The sequence below is a fragment of the Oncorhynchus kisutch genome, linkage group LG22 (genome assembly GCF_002021735.2).
Source record: "Oncorhynchus kisutch isolate 150728-3 linkage group LG22, Okis_V2, whole genome shotgun sequence".
NCBI classification, from domain to species: Eukaryota; Metazoa; Chordata; class Actinopteri; order Salmoniformes; family Salmonidae; genus Oncorhynchus; species Oncorhynchus kisutch.
The window spans coordinates 44,360,696-44,384,865 of NC_034195.2; the positions used below are offsets into that span (position 1 = coordinate 44,360,696).

General features: G+C 42.9%; 2 protein-coding genes across 3 annotated transcripts; one reads left to right on the forward strand and one right to left on the reverse strand.

Annotated features, from left to right (window-relative positions):
* Positions 1 to 1,798: 1,798 nt before the first annotated feature.
* LOC109867170 (uncharacterized) lies at positions 1,799 to 14,881 on the forward strand. 2 transcript variants are annotated; one of them, XM_020456160.2, is made up of 6 exons: positions 1,799 to 2,046; positions 4,271 to 4,571; positions 5,012 to 5,140; positions 5,887 to 5,945; positions 13,701 to 14,006; positions 14,145 to 14,881. In XM_020456160.2, the coding sequence occupies exons 2-6, from the start codon at positions 4,319 to 4,321 to the stop codon at positions 14,175 to 14,177; spliced, it is 780 nt and encodes a 259-aa protein (XP_020311749.1). In that variant the 5' UTR covers positions 1,799 to 2,046; positions 4,271 to 4,318; the 3' UTR covers positions 14,178 to 14,881. The 2 variants fall into 2 exon arrangements, with proteins under 2 accessions (XP_020311749.1, XP_020311751.1); XM_020456162.2 differs by having other exon boundaries at positions 1,919 to 2,046; positions 5,015 to 5,140.
* Positions 14,845 to 22,364, reverse strand: tph2 (tryptophan hydroxylase 2 (tryptophan 5-monooxygenase)). Its single transcript, XM_031801789.1, has 12 exons — positions 22,109 to 22,364; positions 21,782 to 21,977; positions 20,915 to 21,058; positions 20,648 to 20,831; positions 19,512 to 19,612; positions 18,687 to 18,754; positions 18,262 to 18,458; positions 17,806 to 17,941; positions 17,394 to 17,520; positions 17,154 to 17,249; positions 16,871 to 17,004; positions 14,845 to 16,130 (listed from the first exon to the last, which is right to left on the reverse strand). The coding sequence occupies exons 2-12, from the start codon at positions 21,968 to 21,970 to the stop codon at positions 15,956 to 15,958; spliced, it is 1,551 nt and encodes a 516-aa protein (XP_031657649.1). The 5' UTR covers positions 21,971 to 21,977; positions 22,109 to 22,364; the 3' UTR covers positions 14,845 to 15,955.
* Positions 22,365 to 24,170: the final 1,806 nt, after the last annotated feature.

The following is a 24,170-nucleotide window of genomic DNA, read 5'->3' on the forward strand; positions in this document are numbered from 1 at the left end:
GGTCTGAGTACTCAGATTGCCAAGCTGGTGGTCCAGTGTGAGGTGTGTGCAAAATGTCAATATTGTCGTCCTGAACCAATGATGTCAATGAAGTTGCCAAAACGGCCATGGCAAAAGGTAGGGGCAGATATGTTCTATTGGAAAAATGACACTTATCTGCTAGTGGTAGATTACTTTTCAAGATACATTGAAATAGCAAAGACACCCATAACCACATCAGCTGGTGTTGGATTAAAGTCAATGGATTAAAGTCAATTTTTTCCAGGCAAGGGGTCGCTGAGGCTCTGGTTACAGATAACGCTCCCCAGTTTTCCAATAGCTTATTTTCTGCTTCACACATCTGACCAGTAGCCCCTACCATGCACAGAGTAATGGTGAGGCAGAGGGAACTGTGAAAACAGTCAAGGGACTGCTGAAAAAGAACAAGGATCCTTACAGGGCTCTGTTAGCTTACAGAGTTAGACCACTGCATCATGGGCTGTTGCCTGCCGAGCTCCTGATGGGCAGGAGGCTGCGCTCTCCATTACCTGTCTCGCTGGCTCAGTTGAAACCAAAATGGCCTAACAGGAAGGTCTTCGCTGAGAGGGACAAATGACTGAAACAAACACAAACTGGAGACTTTAATCAGAGAAACCGTGCTAATCCACATTGTGTGGAGGAGCAACACCGTGTGTGGATTACAAACTCAAAGACACCAGCAATAGTGCTGAGGAAAGCAGATGCCCCACACTCCTATGTGGTGGACACAGGCTCAGAGGAGGTACGAAGGAACAAAACACACCTCAGATCTACCAGCCACACAGGCTGAGGAGGCCACAGACAATGCACAAAAATAGGGGGAAGGAGAGAGCATTCTCACAGAGCCACAAGCTCACCCAAAAGGGGATGTGAAGCCACCAGAGTGGCTGAAATACTGTTGGGGACCATACCCAGCAAAAAGAGACTGTACCCAAGTTAATGCATAGGAGTTCAGACTGTGTAATTGAATGCTTTCATACTATTTCAGGATGTGGTGTTAAAGAGAATAACACTGGCTTCCAATTCAGTTATGCTCCTGTGGTTATGAATGTTGAATTCTTGTTAATTTGAGAGGGAGGACGTAATAGGATGGCCCTTGTGAGTATCCGTACCTATGTATGACATGCGCAGACTAGGCTAGTAAACATGCTGAAGCTAGAACCTTGTTGTCGTGCCTCCTTATTTTAGATGATACTACAGTAAGAGCTTTTGTCCCCAAACCAAAGCAGTGTAAAAATTGTAAAGAATTTGGCCATGTTTCAAGTGTGTGCAGATGGATGGAGTATACTGAAGAACGGTGTGTAGAAGGACTACAGTGTTGCAAGTGTGGTGGGGATCATGATCACGAGATCCTGGAGTGCCCTGTAAAAGCCTATTTATGCTTGATCTGAAAATGTGGTCGGAGGCTCCGTATGGAGGGTGTGATGCAATTGTAGAGCCTCTGGAGGCATGCAGAGGCCAAGTAGAGCTCAGTACCGCATCGCTGTGTGCCTCTCAAATGTTGTAACCATCCAGAGGGTAAACGTTTTTGGGAGTTAACGATTTCACATCTAAAGACTTGCAAGGGGTACAAGCGCAGGAATACGGCCCACCCTCCCAGGCTCCCCTTGAGCCTGTGGAGGGATCTGATATAACCTATTTTTAACAGAAAGGTTGTTTGATTTAGTATATTTTTATTTTATTTGTTTTTGGTAGTTTGTTCCGTTTTTGGGGGAGAATCCTGTTTCCACCCCGCACAGTAGGTGCACATGAAATTCTGTGAACGCCAATATAACATAGAAGAAGAAAAACATCGAAGAGCCATACCAGACTCTAAAGTCTAGAGGACATGAGAGTTCGGTGTTAGCCAGACTAGAGGAACGCGCCCAAAAAATATAGTTCATCACATCCAGGGGGTGGTAGTACAGAGTAGTTTTCACCAGAAAAGTGTAGGAGGAAGTAGAATGTCCCGTTATGAATCTCAAATCTAGTTATGGTTCCTTATTCAAGGTGAAAGCATCATCATATATTTGCTGAAAGAATTTATAGGTAAGTGTTTACGGTTTAGCCTACTATTTGTATGCTTTTGGTTTTCTGTCGATGTTATTTGTGTAGACTGTCCTACAGCCACATCGATTTTTCAGTCAAAGAACTTTGAAAACGAGAAAGTGATTACTCCATTATTACAGTGAAAGTAACCTTATTTACACAAGTAGGTAACCCACGTTCGCTGTCTGTAACCGAGCAGCAAATTATTTAGTCTACGTGGCATACTGTATGGCTACAGTAAGTATATTTTTGCATAAGCAATCACATGTAAAGTTTATGCGCTATTTGACTTTCACCATGAAAGTGAAACTAACTTGATGTGAAACAATACCGAAACCTTTCATAACTTCCTGAAGCTGGTAGTATGGTGAACCAAAATGAGAAAACGAAGGCCATACAAATAAAATAACATAAAATAAAGTTTGTCCACCACCAGTGGCGTTTATTCTTGCATAACAGGCTTCCCCAAATATTTGACCTATAAAATTATCTATCTTTGGTCTCTGTGTTTTCACAATTTTCACCGGAAAAATCACCCGAGCGAGGGAAACAGCGCCCCTCTGTCTCAGTATGGGTAGCCCACGTATCTGATGCTGTCTGGACCAAAAGAGTATGACATGTTGCCGGTGAAGCACTTGATTTGGCCTCCCTTGATAAATAAAATATAAAATAATTAGACAATCAGCGTTGAGGTGAGCTCAACTGTGGGTTGTCCTGGCGCAGAAAAACTCCCCGTAAGGGAGGCCAGTTTGAATTTGGCTTCACACCAATCAAATCACATCCGTTTATCTAACCATAAATTAATATATTGTGCCACTGGCCTGCGACGATTGAAGTTCAATATGTAGCCTAGTAGACTCACGTTAACTAGCTAGGCTAGCAAGCAATTTAGCTTGGAAATAGAAACTAAAAGTGTACTGTATGACAGCGCCATAGACCGTTTGGCCACCATGACAGAGAGGAGGATGGTATTGGTGTTCAACTAGTCTACAACTAGCATGAGTAAACAATTATTTATTAATAACATTTATTTTTTTAACTAGGCAAGTCAGTTAAGAACAAATTCTTATTTTCAATGACGGCTGAGGAACAGTGGGTTAACTGCCTGTTCAGGAGCAGAACGACAGATTTGTACCTTGTCAGCTTGGTGGTTTGAACTTGCAACCTTCCGGTTACTAGTCCAACACTCTAACCACTAGGCTACCCTGCGCACACACCAGTGGAGGCTGCTCAGGGAAGGACGGCTTATAGTAATGGCTGGGATGGAGTCAATGTAACATTATCAAACACATGGAAACCACGTTTGATACTCATTACTATGAGCTGTCCTCCCCTCAGCAGCCTCCACTGACACACACACACACAGCCCGAAATCAGTAGGCCTACCATGGACAGCAACGTGATATTTAAGAACATCGATTTGACTCAATTGTTTTTGGTATCTTTAAGTTTGTTTTCAGTGTATTAAACTAAGCATATGTAGCCTAGTTGATTTGATGATGTTTAAGTTGAAAAGTTGCTGGATAGTGGAGGCAGTGCTCCTGTTGTCTTTGTTCTGAATTGCGGTAACTCCCTGATCAGTAGTAGTTTAGTAAACTGTCGAAAACATTAACTTTCTTGACCATGCTGCAGGTCATGTAACTGTTTAATGCAATATTTGCTTTGTGGATAGATGTTGTTCTCCAGTTTTGTGATGAAACAAACATAGTTGTAGTTATTCTGCCACTGTGTGTTGTCTTTTTGTTGTCTCGACCTTATTGTACTGTACATCACGGCGGCGTATGAATGAATGGGTTATAGGGAGAACAAAGCAATTATCACCACATAGGTTGTAATATGGATTTTTTTTTTGCTGGCTCGGCTTGGCTTCCCTAGTTATTTTGCCTACGCGCTGCCACTGTCCACCACAGGCTTCAGGGAGGCTAATTTTGCACTGTAGGCCTAAGTGTTTGGTCTTGTTCGGTCCTGGGGACCCACATGCTGTGTAACATTTTGTTCCAGCCCAGTAATATGTCACACCTGATTCCACTTTATTATTTGAACCAGATGTTAATAGCCTACCCTGCTGTGCTGGAACAAAACCGTGCACTGTCTGTGGGTCCCCCAGAAAGATTATTGAAGAGGGAAACGGCGCCTGTTTTATACTAGAGATTATTGTTTTAAAATGGTTAGCAACCAACGTAAGTCAACATTACATTTCTTAATGTTTTATTTAATTCTGCAGATCCTGCAGTGTTCCAGGCTGTCAGGTTGTGTGTGGCGTGGCAGTGAGATGGAGAACCATGCAACAGCAGGGGCCGCCGTGGATGCATGCGGAGTGGACCAACGTAGCGATGAGTATCGACTGCTCATGGCTTACTGTGGCAAAAGGAAGAGGCAGCGGTCTGGCCCAATGCCTCAATTTCAAGGCTTCATTCAAAAAGAAGGTCCTCCTCCATCCAGACATAATGCTAGATTTTATGGCACCAGTCCCATACACTGCAAATTTCAAGGTTGTGCTCTGTCCAGACATGGCCTAGTGGCAGGTAAGAGGTAGTTGAAAACAGTGGTGGTATGTTTCTGTGCACTGGAACATTATGTGGAGATATAGGAGGACACACTCATTATAATGGCTGGAATGGAATAGAACCTGTGATTTCCTTATGTTTGATACCGTTCTGTTGATTCCAGTCCAACCGTTACAATTATCCCGGCCTCCTATAGATATTCTCACCAGCCTCATCAGAATATTATATGTCAAATATATGGATTGATCACAGAATATTGTGCTACTTAGAACATACAAATTTATGTAACCCCTGCAACTAAAAACACTGTGTGTGGGTGGTGTGTGTGTGGGTGGTGTGTGTGCGTGGCGTGCGTGTGGGTGGGTGGTGTGTGTGTGGGTGGTGTGCGTGCGTGCGTGTGGGTGGGTGGTGTGTGCATGCGTGTGGGTGGTGTGTGGGTGGGTGGTGTGTGTGTAAAGCAGCTACTGGAGCTGCAGGAGGAGAGGGCAATACCTTGAATGGAGTAGCAGACAGGTTGACTCAGATTGCAGACTCTGTGCAGATCACAACAGACGACATAGAGTCAGACGGGACAGAGGATCAACATGGTGGGTCTCTTTCACACTTACAACAATAACGTTTATGATGATAAATGGATTCGATCTATTAAAGGTGCTATTAAAGATGCATTGTCATTTCAGAAAATGACCGTAATATATGTGCAGTAATAGTGGAATTATAGTGTTTCACAGTATTACTTACCGGCCAGTGTTGTGATTGGCTGTGATATTCGACTATTGATTTCTCCCGCCGGAGCGGCATCTGTTGGGATGGCTGTGTGGCTGTGTTATCTAGTGGAAAATGGTTCAAGCGGCCAATGTAGAAGTCACTCTGTCATTTCCTGGTTGCAAAAATTGTACACTGTTCAATTTCAATTTATGTGGGAAATCAAGCACTGAGTCGTGTAGGGAATCATTGTACCATCTAAATCGCTGAGAAATATCTTTTTCAATAACAAAAAATTATATTTTTATAGCTGTTTGAAGCTGGTGGACCAAAACCGAAAGTAAAAGGCTCAAGCATGAGTTTCCACCATGTTACGGGGAAATAGGATGTGGGTAGGGGGAGATGTGTTTTGAATACAGCCAAGTGCTGTTGCAATTTACCTAGCTTCCACATAGGGGAGCCATTCTGAGAAATGATATGTGTAGCACCTTTAAGTGATTTTCCTTACAGTTGTAGCTTTCAAAGTACTGCAATGCAATGATTTGCATAAAGTTGAACTTGAACTTAGTGCCTTTCTGATGCCGCAGATGTGAATGGACAGTTACTGATTGGTTTTGTCTCCCTGCAGATGTCATCCGAAGACTAGTGGAGTTGCTGAAGGTGTCTGGAGACAAGCTGAATGAGGAGGTGTGTGTGTCTTTTCATGGGGAGAAAGGGGAAGGGTTTCAAATGCAATTGGACTACCCATTACAAATAAAATCTTATTTGTCACATGCGCGGAATACAACTGGTGTCGACCTTACAGTGAAATCCTGAATACAACTGGTGTCGACCTTACAGTGAAATGCTGAATACAACTGGTGTCGACCTTACAGTGAAATGCTGAATACAACTGGTGTAGACCTTACAGTGAAATGCTGAATACAACTGGTGTCGACCTTACAGTGAAATGCTGAATACAACTGGTGTAGACCTTACAGTGAAATGCTGAATACAACTGGTGTAGACCTTACAGTGAAATGCTGAATACAACTGGTGTAGACCTTACAGTGAAATGCTGAATACAACTGGTGTAGACCTTACAGTGAAATGCTGAATACAACTGGTGTAGACCTTACAGTGAAATCCTGAATACAACTGGTGTCGACCTTACAGTGAAATCCTGAATACAACTGGTGTCGACCTTACAGTGAAATGCTGAATACAACTGGTGTAGACCTTACAGTGAAATGCTGAATACAACTGGTGTAGACCTTACAGTGAAATGCTGAATACAACTGGTGTAGACCTTACAGTGAAATGCTGAATACAACTGGTGTAGACCTTACAGTGAAATGCTTACTTACAAACCCTTTACCAACAATGCTGTTCAAGAAATAGAGCTAAGAAACTATTTACTAAATAAACTAAAGTTTTTTGTTAAATCAAAAAGTAACACAAGATATTTACAAAACAATACTAAGGCTATATACAGGTCAGTGTGCGGGGGTACAGGTTAGTCGAGGTAATTTGTAAAGTCACTGGGCATAGATAATGAACATCGAGTAGCAGCAGTGTAAAAACAAAGGGATTCAATGTAAATAGTCCAGTGGCCATTTGATTAGTTGTTCAGCAGTCTTATGGCTTTGGGGTTCTAGCTGTTATAAGGAGCCTTTTGGTCCTAGACTTGGCGCTCCAGTACTGCTTGCCGTGCGGTAGAAGAGACAACAGTCTATGACTTTGATTACTGGAGTCTTTGACAATTTTTTGGGGCCTTCCTCTGACACTGCCTAGTATATAGGTCCAGGATGTCAGGAAGCTTTGCCTCTTCCGTCGCGACGTCCCCCGAAGGCCCTTCTGCTATCCTGCTAGCCTCGGCCCACTAGCTGTCTGAATCGCCGTGTCTCCAGCTCGCCAAGCTACTCACTGGATCCTATGATCACTAGTCTATGCATGCCTCTCCCTAATGTCAATATGCCTTGTCCATTGCTGTTTTGGTTTGTGATTATTGTCTTATTTCACTGTAGCGCCTCCAGCCCTGCTCAATATACACTGCTCAAAAAAATAAAGGGAACACTAAAATAACACATCCTAGATCTGAATGAAATATTCTTATTAAATACTTTTTTCTTTACATAGTTGAATATGCTGACAACAAAATCACACAAAAATTATCAATGGAAATCAAATTTATCAACCCATGGAGGTCTGGATTTGGAGTCACACTCAAAATTAAAGTGGAAAACCACACTACAGGCTGATCCAACTTTGATGTAATGTCCTTAAAACAAGTCCAAATGAGGCTCAGTAGTGTGTGTGGCCTTCCTCTTGCAGGAACTGCTGACACACTCCAGCCACATGAGGTCTAGCATTGTCTTGTATTAGGAGGAACCCAGGGCCAACCTCACCAGCATATGATCTCACAAGGGGTCTGAGGATCTCATCTCGGTACCTAATGGCAGTCAGGCTACCTCTGGCGAGCACATGGAGGGCTGTGTGGCCCCCCAAAGAAATGCCACCCCACACCATGACTGACCCACCGCCAAACCGGTCATGCTGGATGATGTTGCAGGCAGCAGAACGTTCTCCACAGCGTCTCCAGACTGTCACGTCTGTCACATGTGCTCAGTGTGAACCTGCTTTCATCTGTGAAGAGCACAGGGCGCCAGTGGCGAATTTGCCAATCTTGGTGTTCTCTGGCAAATGCCAAACGTGCTGCACGGTGTTGGGCTGTAAGCACAACCCCCACCTGTGGACGTCGGGCCCTCATACCACCCTCATGGAGTCTGTTTCTGACCGTTTGAGCAGACACATGCACATTTGTGGCCTGCTGGAGGTCATTTTGCAGGGCTCTGGCAGTGCTCCTCCTGCTCCTCCTTGCACAAAGGCGGAGGTAGCGGTCCTGCTGCTGGGTTGTTGCCCTCCTATGGCCTCCTCCACATCTCCTGATGTACTGGCCTGTCTCCCGGTAGAGCCTCCATGCTCTGTGCACTACGCTGACAGACACAGCAAACCTTCTTGCCACAGCTCGCATTGATGTTCCATCCTGGATGAGCTGCACTACCTGAGCCACTTGTGTGGGTTGTAGACTCCGTCTCATGCTACCACTAGAGTGAAAGCACCAGCATTCAAAAGTGACCAAAACATCAGCCAGGAAGCATAGGAACAGAGATGTGGTCTGGTCACCACCTGCAGAACCACTCCTTTATTGGGGGTGTCTTGCTAATTGCCTATAATTTCCACCTGTTGTCTATTCCATTTGCACAACAGCATGTGAAATTTATTGTCAATAAGTGTTGCTTCCTAAGTGGACAGTTTGATTTCACAGAACTGTGATTGACTTGGAGTTACATTGTGTTGTTTAAGTGTTCCCTTTATTTTTTTGAGCAGTATATATATATATATATATATATAAAAAATAAAAAAAAATTCACCTTTATTTAACCAGGTAAGCTAGTCGAGAACACGTTCTCATTTGCAACTGCGACCTGGCCAAGATAAAGCATAGCAGTTCGATACATACAACAACACAGAGTTACACATGGAATGAACAAAACATACCGTCAATAATACAGTAGAAAGAAAAGAAAAAAAAGTCTATATACAATGAGTGCAAATAAGGTCAAATAAGGGAGTTAAGGCAATAAATAGGCCATGGTGGCGAAGTAATTACAATATGGCAATTAAACACTGGAATGGTATATGTGCAAAATATGGATGTGCAAGTAGAGATACTGTGGTGCAAAAGGAGCAAAATAAATAAATACAGTATGGGAATGAGGTAGATAGATGGGCTGTATACAGATGGACTATGAACGGGTGCAGTGATCTGTGAGCTGCTCTGACAGCTGGTTAAAGCCTGTGAGGGAGATGGGAATCTCCAGCTTCAGTGATTTTTTGCAGTTCATTCCAGTCAGTGGCAGCAGAGAACTGGAAGGAAAGGCGACCAAAGGAGGAATTGGCTTTGGGGGTGGCCAGTGAGATACACCCGCTGGAGCGTGTGCTACGAGTGGGTGCTGCTATGGTGACCAGCGAGCTGAAATAAGACGGGGCTTTGCCTTAGCTAGCCCTTTTGTTCCACCCCCCACACATGTGGCGACCTCACCTGGTTTAAATGGTGCCTCTAGAGACAAAACCTCTCATCGTCACTCAATGCCTAGGTTTACCTCCACTGTATTCACATCCTACCATACCCTTGTATGTACATTATGCCTTGAATCTATTCTTCCACGCCCAGAAATCTTCTCCTTTTACTCTTTTTTCCTGAAAGCACTAGACGAACAGTTCTTATAGCCTTTAGCCATACCCTTATCCTCCTCCTCCTCTGTCCCTCTGGTGATGTAGAGGTTAACCCAGGCCCTGCAGCACCTAGCTCCACTCCCATTCCACAGGCGCTCTCATTTGTTGACTTCTGTAACCGTAAAAGCCTTGGTTTCATGCATGTTAACATTAGAAGTCTCCTCCCTAACTGTATTTTATTAGCACACTTTAGCACACTCCGTCAACCCGGATGTCCTAGGCTTGTCTGAATCCTGGTTTAGGAAGGCCACCAAAATTCTGACATTTCCATCCCTAACTATAACATTTTCCGACAAGATAGAACTGCCAAGGGGGGTGAAGTTGCAATCTACTGCAGAGATAGCCTGCAGAGTTCTGTCATACTATCCAGGTCTGTGCCCAAACAATTGGAGCTTCTACTTTTAAAAATCCACCTTTCCAGAAACAAGTCTCTCACCATTGCCACTTGTTATAGACCCCCTTCAGCCCCCAGCTGTGACCTGGACACCATATGTGAATTGATTGCCCCCATCTATCTTCAGAGTTCGTACTGTTATGTGACCTAAACCGGGACATGCTTAACACCCCGGGCGTCCTACAATCTAAGCTAGATGCCCTCAATCTCACACAAATTATCAGTGAACCTACTAGGTACAACCTAAATCTGTAACCATGGGCACCATCTTAGATATCATTCTGACCAACTTTCCCTCTAAATACACCTCTGCTGTCTTCAACCAGGATCTCAACGATCATTGCCTCATTGCCTGCATGTGTATTTGGTCTGCTGTCAAACGCTCCCTAAAACACTTCAGCGAGCAGGCCTTTCTAATCGACCTGGCCTGGGTAAGATATTGACCTCATCCCATCAGTAGAGGATGCCTGGTTGCTCTTTAAAAGTGCTTTCCTCTCCATCTTAAATAAGCATGCCCAGATCAAAAAAAATTTAGAACTAAGAACAGATATAGCTCTTGGTTCACTCCAGACCTGACTGCCCTTGACCGGCATAAAAACATCCTGTGGCGTTCTGCATTTAGCATCGAATAGCCCCGCTATTCAGGGAAGTCAGGAACCAATATACTCAGTCAGTTAGGAAAGCGAAGGCTAGCTTTTTCAAACAGAAATTTGCATCCTGTAGCGCGAATTCCCAAAAGTTTTGGGACACATGGAGAATAAGAGCACCTCCTCCCAGCTGCCCACTGCACTGAGGATAGGAAACTTGGTCACCAGCAATAAATCTACGATAATCGAGAATTTCAATAAGCATTTTTCTACGGCTGGCCATGCTTTCCACCTGGCTACCCCTACCCCGGCCAACATCTCAGCACCTTCTGCAGCAACTTGCCCAAGCCCCACCCCGCTTCTCCTTCACCCAAATCCACACAGCTGATGTTCTGAAAGAGCTGCAAAATCTGGATCCCTACAAATCAGCTGGGCTAGACAATCTGGACCCTGTCTTTCTAAAATTATCCGTCGAAATTGTTGCAACCCCTATTACTAGCCTGCTCAACCTCTCTTTTGTATTGTCTGAGATCCCCAATGATTGGAAAGCTGCCGCGGTCATCCCGTGGTCATCCCCCTCTTCAAAGGGGGAGACACTCTAGACCCAAACTGTTATAGACCTAAAATCTTCGAAAGCCAAGTTAACAAACAGATCACCGACCATTTCGAATCCCACCGTACCTACTCCACTATGCAATATGGTTTCCGAGTTGGCCATGGGTGCACCTCAGCCACGCTCAAGGTCCTAAACGATATCATAACCGCCATCGATAAAAGACAGTACTGTGCAGCTGTCTTCATCGACCTGGCCAAGGCTTTCGACTCTGTCAATCACTGCATTCTTATTGGCAGACTCAATAGCCTTCGCTTCTCAAATGACTGCCTCGCCTGGTTCACCAACTACTTCTCTGATAGAGTTCAGTGTGTCAAATTGGTGGACCTCTGGCAGTCTCTATGGGGGTGTGGGGTGCCACAGGGTTCGATTCTCGGGCCGACTCTTTTTGTATATATCAGTGATGTCGCTCTTGCTGCTGGTGATTCTCTGATCCACCTCTACGCAGATGACACCATTCTGTATACATCTGACCCTTATTTGGACACTGTGCTAACAAACCTCCAAACGAGCTTCAATGCCATACAACACTCCTTCCATGGCCTCCAACTGCTTTAGTAAAACTATATGCATGCTCTTCAACCGCTCTGCCCGCACCCTCCCACCCGACTAGCATCACTACTCTGGACAGTTCTGACTTAGAATATGTGGAAAACTACAAATACCTAGGTGTCTGGTTAGACTGTAAACTCACCTTCCAGACTCACATTAAGCATCTCCAATCCAAAATTAAATCTAGAATCGGCTTCCTATTTCGCAACAAAGCCTCCTTCACTCATGCTGCCAAACATACCCTTGTAAAACTGACCATCCTACCAATCCTCGACTTTGGCGATGTCATTTACAAAATAGCCTCCAATACCCTACTCAACAAATTGGATGCAGTCTATCACAGTGCAATCCGTTTTATCACCAAAGCCCCATATACTACCCACCATTGCGACCTGTACGCTCTCGTTGGCTGGCCCTCGCTTCATACTCGTCGCCAAACCCACTGGCTCCATGTCATCTACAAGACCCTGCTAGGTAAAGTCCCCCCTTATCTCAGCTCGCTGGTCACCATAGCATCTCCCACCTGTAGCACACGCTCCAGCAGGTATATCTCTCTAGTCACCCCCAAGACCAATTCTTTCTTTGGCCGCCTCTCCTTCCAGTTCTCTGCTGCCAATGACTGGAACGAACTACAAAAATCTCTGAAACTGGAAACACTTATCTCCCTCACTAGCTTTAAGCACCAACTGTCAGAGCAGCTCACAGATTACTGCACCTGTACATAGCCCACCTAAAATTTAGCCCAAACAACTACCTCTTTCCCAACTGTATTTAATTTTTATTTATTTATTTATTTTGCTCCTTTGCACCCCATTATTTTTTTATTTCTACTTTGCACATTCTTCCATTGCAAAACTACCATTCCAGTATTTTACTTGCTATATTGTATTTACTTTGCCATCATGGCCTTTTTTTGCCTTTACCTCCCTTCTCACCTCATTTGCTCACATTGTATATAGACTTGTTTATACTGCATTATTGACTGTATGTTTGTTTTTACTCCATGTGTAACTCTGTGTCGTTTTATCTGTCGAACTGCTTTGCTTTATCTTGGCCAGGTCGCAATTGTAAATGAGAACTTGTTCTCAACTTGCCTACCTGGTTAAATAAAGGTAAAATAAAATAAAAAATAAATAAATAAATCTATCACTCCAGTGTTAATGCTAGATTGTAATTATTTCGCTTCCATGGCCTATTTATTGCCTTACCTCCCTACTCTTCAACATTTGCGAACACTGTACATAGATTTTTCTATTGTGTTATTGACTGTACGTTTGTTTATGTGTTACTCTGTGTTGTTGTTTTTGTCACGCTGCTTTGCTTTATTTTGACCAGGTCGCAGTTGTAATTGAGAACTTGTTCTCAACTGGCCTACCTGGTTAAATAAAGGTGAAATAAATAAAAAATGCAAAAGTGATGTACTGGGCCGTACGCACTACCCTATGTAGCGCCTTACGGTTAGATGCCATACCAGGTGGTGATGCAACCGGTCAGGATGCTCTCAATGGTGCAGCTGTATAACTTTTTGAGGATCTGGGGACCCATGCCAAATCTTTTCAGTCTCCTGAGGGGAAAAGGTGTTGTCATGCCTGCTTCACAACTGTCTTGATGTGTTTGGACCATGATAGTTCGTTGGTGATGTGGACACCAAGGAACTTGAAACTCTCGACCTGCTCCACTACAGCCCTGTTGATGTTAATGCGGGCCTGTTTGACCCTCCTTTTCCTGTAGTCCACGATCAGCTCCATTTATCACCACAAGATGTCCTTGTTCCATAGTCAAACATCCCTTGACTCTCATTAACAGTATATAGTACTCTCTATGTTACGAATGCAAAAATACCAAATACGGTATAAGGCTCTGTCCAAGACCAGGTACAGTACACTCTTCTTTCACAATTATGTGTTCAAATGTCTCCCTTCCTCTCAACTCCCTCTACCCAAACTCTTGCTGACCTCACCCTCCCGGCACCCTCCTTCCCCGTCCTTTCACCCTCCCTCCACCCTCCCCCATCTCAGATCATGAGTAACCACATCTTGCAGAGGCACCTCCAGACTTCCTTCACTTACAGTCTGTTTGAGACGGTGACCTCCACCCTGCTCCAGGGAGTGACGGGGGTAGAGAGTGATGGTCCTGTAGCCCGGACAGGCTGCCCTGCCCCTGAGAAGGAGGAGAGGGTCCAGAGGGAGAAGATTGCCCTGGCCTGCGAGGTGACTAGCAAGCTATCTGCCCTGGACCTCCACCCCATGAGCCGGGCCATGGGCTTTGGGACACGCTACCTCCAGGAGCACCACACGGCCTGGGTGAAGAAACACGGGGGCTGGGTGAGTACTGCAGAACCAGAGCAGGGTCGTCTGTCAGGAGAGTGTAAGGGGAATAGCAGCTTAAAGTGGATGATATTCCTAAATGAGAGAAATGTATTGTTTTCTACATTCTGTAATTCTGTCTTTTCTTCCTTCCAGAATAACGTGTTTGACAGTGAAGACACTGATTAGACCTGCCAGGCATTTCAGCTGCTTCAACCAGCCATGGGAACCCATTTACATTTCGCTGAATATTACATGTTTAATTTGCTCCTAAAACTATGGATTCACTTACTGTACTTACATGAATAAGGCTGTTTCTTAGTGAAACTGACTACATTTTGTTCATGTTAAAGAGATCCTTCAAAAGTGATGTACTGTTAGATACTGAACATTGGTGCCAATTTAGACTTGAAATAAACAGACTTAACATGGACTAAAGTCGTTAAAACATGGACTAAAGTATTTTTTTATTGACTTAAGTCCATGTTAAGTCACCTTATCTGAAGTTTTTAAATATTAGGGCCTATACTGAATGTATAGCTTTCAAGATGTTTGGGTTTATCTTAACCTCTAAAATGACATTGAACCTGTGATTTATGAATGAACTGCTCAGTGTGGATTATCAATGAATTGCCTTGAAATGGTTGTATGTGGGGATAAATCTAATGGTTAATACATTTCTGCAGCCAGTATGTGATGAAAGTAACAATAATCATCTTTAGATTGTTAGTTTTGGAAATTGTGTATGAATCTCTATCCCACAAACAGTTTTTTTTTCTATTACAACATAAAATCGTGTTAGTGGGATATGTTGCTATTTCAGTGGTGTTACTGTGATAAAGTACACATGATTTGATACCATAAAGGAATTAAAGATTTATTTTGTCATTTAATAGTCATTCATTTGTATTCTTTTGAATATAATTGTCTTCCTCTTTGTAAAGCTGTGAATGAAGACTATACATTTGCAATGTGCAGTGAAAACAGTATAGTAGAACGATACATGAAAGCTAAAGCACAGAGATTCCAAATGGAACATTACATCAGTTACCTCATCAGAGAGAATAAACCATTCCAGTCCTAGCATAACATGTATACATATACTTACAACATTAATGCCAAAGAAGCCTGACATTAAAAATATTAGAATAGTGATTCTCTTTTCCTAATGTTTGTATTGTATTTGAATTACATTTGGGACATTTCTTTATTTCAAAGCAAATGGCAGCCGAGTTACATTTGGGACATTTCTTTATTTCAAAGCAAATGGCAGCCGAGTTACATTTGGGACATTTCTTTATTTCAAAGCAAATGGCAGCCGAGTTACATTTGGGACATTTCTTTATTTCAAAGCAAATGGCAGCCGAGTTACATTTGGGACATTTCTTTATTTCAAAGCAAATGGCAGCCGAGTTACATTTGACATGTTTGCGACACATTTCGACTGCATAACAATGCAATACTTATGAATATCCTGTTGTATTCTTCACATTTGATGCACTGTACAGAATAAGTCAAAAAATATCTCTGAATTTCCCCCAACAATTTCAAATACTATATATTTCAAGTATAACATATCCATATATTATTTTCTGTATGATACTCTGAACGTGAAGCCAGTTCCACTGCATTTTTTTATTTGTTCCCCTCTAATCAGGGACTGATTTAGAAGGGTGTAATTATCAGGTAGAACAGAAAAACAGCAGCCTCCGGACCTCGTAGGGTCAGAGTTGAATACCCCTGCTCTATACAATAAACTCTGAGTGGAAAATAGATCTGATTTATTTTTCATGTCACTTCAAACATGTTATTTATGTTATAAGTGTAAATTACTATTTTATCTATTTTTATTTTAAGAGATATCTGTGCACTGTACAGGTCATGTCTGTTTCATTTCCACAAAGATGTTATATTCAACAAGATAAGTAACATATTTCCAAGATAAGTATGCCCAAGATACACAACTGCTATATTCCCAGGTATGTGTTCATCTTGCCCAGGGCATCACACACGGTGGTGAGGTCACTGCGAAGGTCCTGCACCACATTCTCGATGCTCCTGGTGTCCTTCAGCAGGTCTATGCTCTGGGTGTAGGGGTTGTAGTACACTGAGAACGGCCTCTTGATCGTTTTGGCAAACTCCCTGTTGGTAGAAGGAATATACCTAACTGCAAAGAAGAGTTACTCCAGTGGACTCCTGTCTTGTCAGCATGTAACCTACTAAACCAGTGGACTCCTGTCTTGTCAGCATGTAACCTACTAAACCAGTGGACTCCTGTATTGTCAGCATGTAACCTACTAAACCAGTGGACTCCTGTATTGTCAGCATGTAACCTACTAAACCAGTGGACTCCTGTCTTGTCAGCATGTAACCTACTAAACCAGTGGACTCCTGTATTGTCAGCATGTAACCTACTAAACCAGTGGACTCCTGTCTTGTCAGCATGTAACCTACTAAACCAGTGGACTCCTGTCTTGTCAGCATGTAACCTACTAAACCAGTGGACTCCTGTATTGTCAGCATGTAACCTACTAAACCAGTGGACTCCTGTATTGTCAGCATGTAACCTACTAAACTAGTGGACTCCTGTCTCGTCAGCATGTAACCTACTAAATCAGAGCATGCAGTTTTTAGCAGCAATTTGAATAACTTTTCCTGATTCCTAGACTCTCATATTCAGTATATGTGGCCCATGTGGGAATCAAACACACAACCTTCATGTCCTAGGATGGTCTGACCTAGCGGTTTAAGTCGCTGCCTCCAGAACACATATACTGCTGCAAAATGGGTTTCAAACAAATAATTGTGAGAGGAGTGGCATTGCCCCAATCCTTAAAAATAAACTGTTATCCATTAAGCCATTGGGTTGCCCTTAGTTTTACCTCATCTTCTCTTTGGCTTCTTCAAAGCTGTCAGAGACAAAGTAGACCTCCTGGAAGGTTGTGATGAGGCACTCCTGGTAGCAGGTGGTCCCAGGGTCAAACATCTTCACTGAGGCTTTGTCAGACAGGGCATGCTGTGAGGAAATAATCAGCCTGTCACTGTGGTGTGTGTGTGTGTGTGTGTGTGTGTGTGTGTGTGTGTGTGTGTGTGTGTGTGTGTGTGTGTGTGTGTGTGTGTGTGTGTGTGTGTGTGTGTGTGTGTGTGTGTGTGTTTGCGCTTTACCTTCAGCTCTCCAATAGATGACAGCAAACCTGCACCATAGGCCCTCAGCTGGCCGTCTTGTTTGCACAAGCCGAACTCAATGGTGAAAAAATAACACTGTCAACAGCATAGAACGAAACAGTCAGTAAAGCCTTTATTTAAAAAAAATATCAAAGTAACAAAATCCAAATCACGCTTATTTTTGTATTATTTTGTACAAATCACCCTGCATTAGGTGCATTATCAGGGTGTTGTACTCACGGTGGCTAGTTTCTGTACGTCCTCGTCAGATGCCCCTAGAGATGCCAGGCCTATCTCCTGGGAGAACTGGGCGAACTTGGGGTCAGCCAGGAGCGGAACATGACCGAGCAGCTCATGACACGTGTCCCTGTATCCAGATATCAGATAATATTCTGATATCATTAGATATGGGCTATTGAAATGCAAACGGCATCTATCGAAACTAAGAATATGCTACAGACTAATCTCCACATTATCGTTATCCCCTCTCTCTTTCTCTCCTGTTATTGTTATCCATCTCTCTCTCCCTCTCGAATAATCATACAATCATTTATTTTACTTTGATGATGAGTGCTTCAGTTTGAACAAGTAATGTGATGCCAAGTGCTGTGAAACTCGAAACATGTTATACCTCTGGTGATGATGTACTCACGGTTCGGGTGTGTAGAGCGGGTCAGTGCTGTGCCGGACATATTGAGTGCAGTTAAACACCCGGTAAGCCAGACCGGCCAGGAAGTCCCGAGGAGACAGGTATCCTGCCACAGGCCTCACCGTGAACCCAGACGTCTCTGAAACAGTCACACACAAACAACAGGATCAATATATGATAATTATGGCCAATGCCTTTAGGGAACTTTGAAGGAAGGAAATGTCTTCTTCTTTGGACCTGAAGTTCCAATGACAGATGTGTTTTTTTAGGGTCAGCCTGAGGTTATACAGGTGAGACTGACAATGTTAGTGAGGATGAACGTGTTACCAAACTATCTGAGGCTGATTCAGTCTTGATGTTATGAGTGAATGTGTTATGGTTCTACTGTACACTGATAATGGTGACAACAATATGCTGTTACGGTCATCAGGGTTGTTAGAGGTATTCATCAGCCTATACCTTTCAAGAACAGGGACACGTCCTCCAGTTGGGGGATGTTGTCCTCCCGATACCCACAATGCTTAGTGAGCAGGGGGAGGTTCTTCAGGTACTCTCTACAGGCGTGTGTGGGGTAGAGCTTGGTGAGCTCCCTGTACACCACACCCCAGGTCCTCACCTCCTCTGGGGTGTACTTGATGTGGGGGATAGGCTGGCCACTGGGGAATGGAGGTGGATGCAGATAAGGATATAACCACACTTATATTACACTCTTTTATTATATCATATGCACACTGAGCTGTTATTTGTTATCTGTATTTACATTGTAATACCAACTAAATAGTGTGCTAACACTGCAATTAGTATAACAGTATTAGTGTAAGATAATAACAGGTTATCAGAGTGTTTCCACAGTAAAGAAAGAGAAGAGAAGAGACTACTCATACTATTTGTAATTCATGGCCATTTCCACAAAGTACTTCCTCCTTTGGCGGTATACGTTATCTTTGAAGCCCTGGAGTCAGAGCAGGGGACCAGAAGTTAGATAAGGAACAGGATCACACAGAGTTATCTATCAAGTCAACCAGCCAACAGTGGTGATATACTGTAGTTCCTGTGAATTCCTTGAGTATTATCAGCACAAATATACATATATTTTTATATATAATCATGGAATTATGATCATTAGTTGTACACTGAGTATACCAAACATTAGGAACATCTAATGACTCAGAACAGCCTCAATTCGTAGGAGCATGGACTCTACAAGTTGTCAAAAGCGTTCCACAGGGATGCCGGCCCATGTTGACTCCACTGCTTCCCCATAATTGTGTCAAGTTGGCTGGATGTCCTTTGGGTGGTGGACCATCCTTGATGGTCCAGTGTTGTAGTTCTTGACACACGCCTACTATCACACCCCGTTCAAAGGCACCACTTAAAACCTTTGTCTGGCCCATTCATGGCACACATACACAATCCATGTCTTCATTTCTGAAGGCTTAACAATCCTTCTTTAATTAACCTGTCTCCTCTCCTTCATCTACACTGATTGAAGTGGATTTAACAAGTGACATCAATAAGGGATCATAGCTTTCACCTGGATTCACCTGGTCAGTCTTTCATGGAAAGAGCAGGTCTTAATGTTTTGTATATTCAGTGTATATTAAAACACTATGTATCTAAGTCTTATTTACTTCCTTTGGTCATTCAGTTGAGAGACAATTCTAATTGTGCGATGAAGACCCGGCCAAGCAGTGAACACACTAACTTACTGGGTGATCTGCATCAAGCTCTGATCCGTACATCAGCACTCTGTGAGAACACTGGTCGAGCTCTGCAATCTTCTGGGGGAACCAAGGAACTTCCTCCCCATCTAAGGATGCAAACACATCATATATATGCAAAATTAAGCATTACACACACACATCATATATACACTATCATTCAAAAGTTTGGGGTCACTTAGAAATGTCCTTGTTTTTTGAAAGAAAAGCACATTTTTTTGTCCATTAAAATAACATCAAATTGATCGGAAATACAGTGTACACACACACACACACAGGATAAAGCATTACACACACACACACATCATGAATACGCAGGATAAAGCATTACACACACACACACATCATGTATACACAGGATAAAGCACACACACACACATCACACACACACACATCATGTATACACAAGATAAAGCATTACACACACACACACACATCATATATACATAGGCATATATACACAGGACAAAGCATTACACACACACACACACACACACACACACACACACACACACATCATGTATACACAAGATAAAGCATTACACACACACACACATCATATATACACAGGGTAAAGCATTACACACACACACACACACACACACACATCATATATACATAGGCATATATACATAGGATAAAGCATTACACACACATCATATATGCACAGGGTAAAGCATTACACACATTCAACTGAAGCACTACCTACTCTGAGAATTTCACATACAGCAAGTAGTCATTGATGAACACTCATTCAATAAAATGTCAAAATAGTTTTCACTAGCACTCAATTGTACAAAGAAGAAATGGTCAACAAAAGCACATTTTGTCTGGTTAAAAGTCACTCAGTACTCACAGATCTCCATTCAGATACATTTATACTCCTACAAGATGAGACAACAAACAGAACATAAGATGATATGGATAAGATGTGTACATTCACTCTGAACCATGAACAAAAGCTAAATGTCCTCATGTTCTTGCTGTAAGTCACTCAGTATTCCACATATGCCCATACAGATGTGAATGTTGAACTGAGACCTTAATAAGCTGTGGCTTATGTCCTGAATATGTCCTGGAAAAACTATCAAACTGAAAGCCTACAAAAAACTCCTGGGTCATACCTGCTTCTGTAGACCACTGGTTTTGGGGCGTGTTGAAGGAGATGATATTGACGTGGTCTTTGAGGTGCTCCAGCAGCTCATTAAACTCCTTCTTGCTGCAGCTGCAGTCGGCGTAGATCTCCACCTCTGTAGCGATGCGCTTGGACATCCGCGACTCAATATGAGCCAGGTTCACATGCTTCTCCTGGAAGAGCAGAGAATAGACAATGAGGAGAGGAGAGAATGTCGTTAGGGCAGATGGGGTGGAGCAGGACAGTAGATACTCACCTGAAAAAGGCGTAGGGCTTTGACCAGGCAGCCAACCTCGTTCTTCAGAGAGAAAACAACAGCCGTCTTCCCTGACTCCCTGCTCTCCCTGATCTCTTTGTCGGTTGGGTTCTCATCTATTGGACAGAAGGAGGGCCGGCGCGACTGTCGAACAGGGAACAGAAAGTGACACATGTTGATACAGATGACCAGATGTAACCCAATGTGACTGATCAGGTTCAAACAGGATTACCCACTGAGCTAAACCCTAGCTAGGCATAAGCTCAGACAGAAACAGTCTTCGGGTCTCAGGCAAGGTTACTCATCATGCGAGCGGAGGTCACTGAACCACCGTCGCTACACCAGCACATGTCCACCTGTTAACACAATTATTAATACACAATAAACAAGTCAACACAGCACATACAAGATCTGATAGGTGATTGATGCATGAAGATAGAATGTTGATTACCAAACAAGTGTAGGACACATTAAAACCAGCCTGAGTATAGTCTCACTCAGTGCCTTAAACCATCCGTTCTACTAACACGCCTTCTTATCTTTGACATGACCAGAGAGATGAGCTAGCTAGCCATAAGAACATGTCATGAGAAAGAGGATTTCCTCCCCCTGTGATGGACACTAAGATATGGTTGCCTAGAAAACTGATTAAGTGTGCTTCACACAGAAAACAAAGTCCATGGCAATATACAGTCCAGTGGAAAAATCAATAAAATGGTGTGCACTAAATAGAACATGCAGTTTATGCAGTTATCAGGAGAGCCTCATACCTCAACCAACCAACCAACCAACCAGTCAACTAACAAACCATTCAACCCCTCCATTGCAGAGGACACTAGATCTCATTCCATGCAGTCTTTCACTTACCATCTGTCCCCCGGTATGGTGTTGTTTCTGCTGGTCGAACATGGCCGAGTCCAGAGAGAGCCCCCGCCGGGACCAGTACTTACTGGAGAACATCATCATGGCAGGCTGCATTCTTGGCACTGGTTCTGGGCCACCCCTCTTCTCCGGGCCGCCGCCCCGCTTCCTCAGCTGGGACGACGCCATCACCATGGGCTGCCTGCATGGAGAGAATGTTCTGATCAAATTCAAGTTGAAGGTTGATGACGGTCTCTTTGTAGACCCAAACATCACAGTATGTTTTCAATATTTGATTTCTACTAAACATTAAAATGGAGAGTCACGCGTTACCTCCCAATGCACTGGAGAGGATGTTCCGGATCCAGAGTTCCTATTTGGTGTCTACTATAATTACTATTACAGTACTACCCTGTCTCTACTCTCTACAATAGCTACTACTACTACTACTACTGCCTCCTCCTCCTCCACTGAGCTACACTAGGCTCGTCTTCTGCCAGCCAGCACCACTGAAGCTCCTTTAAATAGTGTGATGGAGGCAGAGGGGGTAAGGCATCCCCTCCCTCTCTCTGCTGTTGACATGCATATAGACCAGGCAGGGGTGCATGTGAAGAGCCATCTCTTCCCTTTATTTGGAGAGGCAGGAAACTCCATGGGAATACATTAGGAAATACATTTTATGGTGAACCCATTAATCTGACCAATAATATCTGATGTGATTGGTCAAAAGACCAATTAGTGAAAAAAAAGATTATAAATGCAGCCTATGTATAAATGTTATTGTATTTTTTAAATTTTATTTCACCTTTATTTAACCAGGTAGGCTAGTTGAGAACAGTTCTCATTTGCAACTGCAACCTGGCCAAGATAAAGCGTAGCAATTCGACACATACAACAACACAGAGTTACACATGGAATAAACAAAACATACAGTCAATAATACAGTATAACAAAAGAAAACTAAAAGTCTATATACAGTGAGTGCAAATGAGGTAAGTTAAGGAAATAAATAGGCCATGGTGGCGAAGTAATTACAATATAGCAATTAAACACTGGAATGGTAGATCGGCAGAAGATGAATGTGCAGGTAGAGATACTGGGGTGCAAAGGAGCAAAATAAATAAATACCAGTATGGAGATGAGGTAGGTAGATAGCCCATCTGTAAACAGCCCATCTATGTACAGGTGCAGTGATCTGTAAACTGCTCTGACAGCTGGTGCTTAAAGCTAGTGAGGGAGATGTGAGTCTCTAAATGCAGCCTATGGCATTCACTGTATTAATCCACCTTTCTGAATGCAAATCCACTAGTCAAATATGGTAACATAATAGAGGGACTCTCAATATACACTCATTCACACCAGAGAGAGGAGCCAGACCATACATAGGAATCCTCAATTTAAGTGACATATCAGATTGTATATCATAATTGTATTGGCCAGAGGAGGCTGGTGGGAGGCGCTATAGGAGGACGGGCTTATTGTTATGGCAGGGATGGAATAAATGGAACAGTCAAACGTGGTTTTGTTTTAGTTTATTAATTTGACCTTTTTAAAAAACAAGCACACATCAAACTTGAAAAAGCCATACATGCACATGAGTAACATCATGGAGGATAACACACAATACAGTCTGGGACGTATTTCCATTGTTAAATCATGGAGGATAACACACAATACAGTCTGGGATGTATTTCCATTGTTAAATCATGGAGGATAACACACAATACAGTCTGGGACGTATTTCCATTGTTAAATCAGAGGATAACACACAATACAGTCTGGGACGAATTTCCATTGTTAAATCATGGAGGATAACACACAATACAGTCTGGGATGTATTTCCATTGTTAAATCATGGAGGATAACACACAATACAGTCTGGGATGTATTTCCATTGTTAAATCATGGAGGATAACACACAATACAGTCTGGGACGTATTTCCATTGTTAAATCATGGAGGATAACACACAATACAGTCTGGGATGTATTTCCATTGTTAAATCATGGAGGATAACACACAATACAGTCTGGGACGTATTTCCATTGTTAAATCATGGAGGATAACACACAATACAGTCTGGGATGTATTTCCATTGTTAAATCATGGAGGATAACACACAATACAGTCTGGGATGTATTTCCATTGTTAAATCATGGAGGATAACACACAATACAGTTTGGGACGTATTTCCATTGTTAAATCATGGAGGATAACACACAATACAGTCTGGGACGTATTTCCATTGTTAAATCATGGAGGATACGGGAGTGTTTTTAATTTATCAAGCAAGATATTGAGCCCTGCCCATGTCTTCTTGCTTAATAAAGGGTTATCTTTTGTGCCTACTAACCAGTGCAAAAATGTTGATGTTAAGGTAGACATGTTTAAGTTTT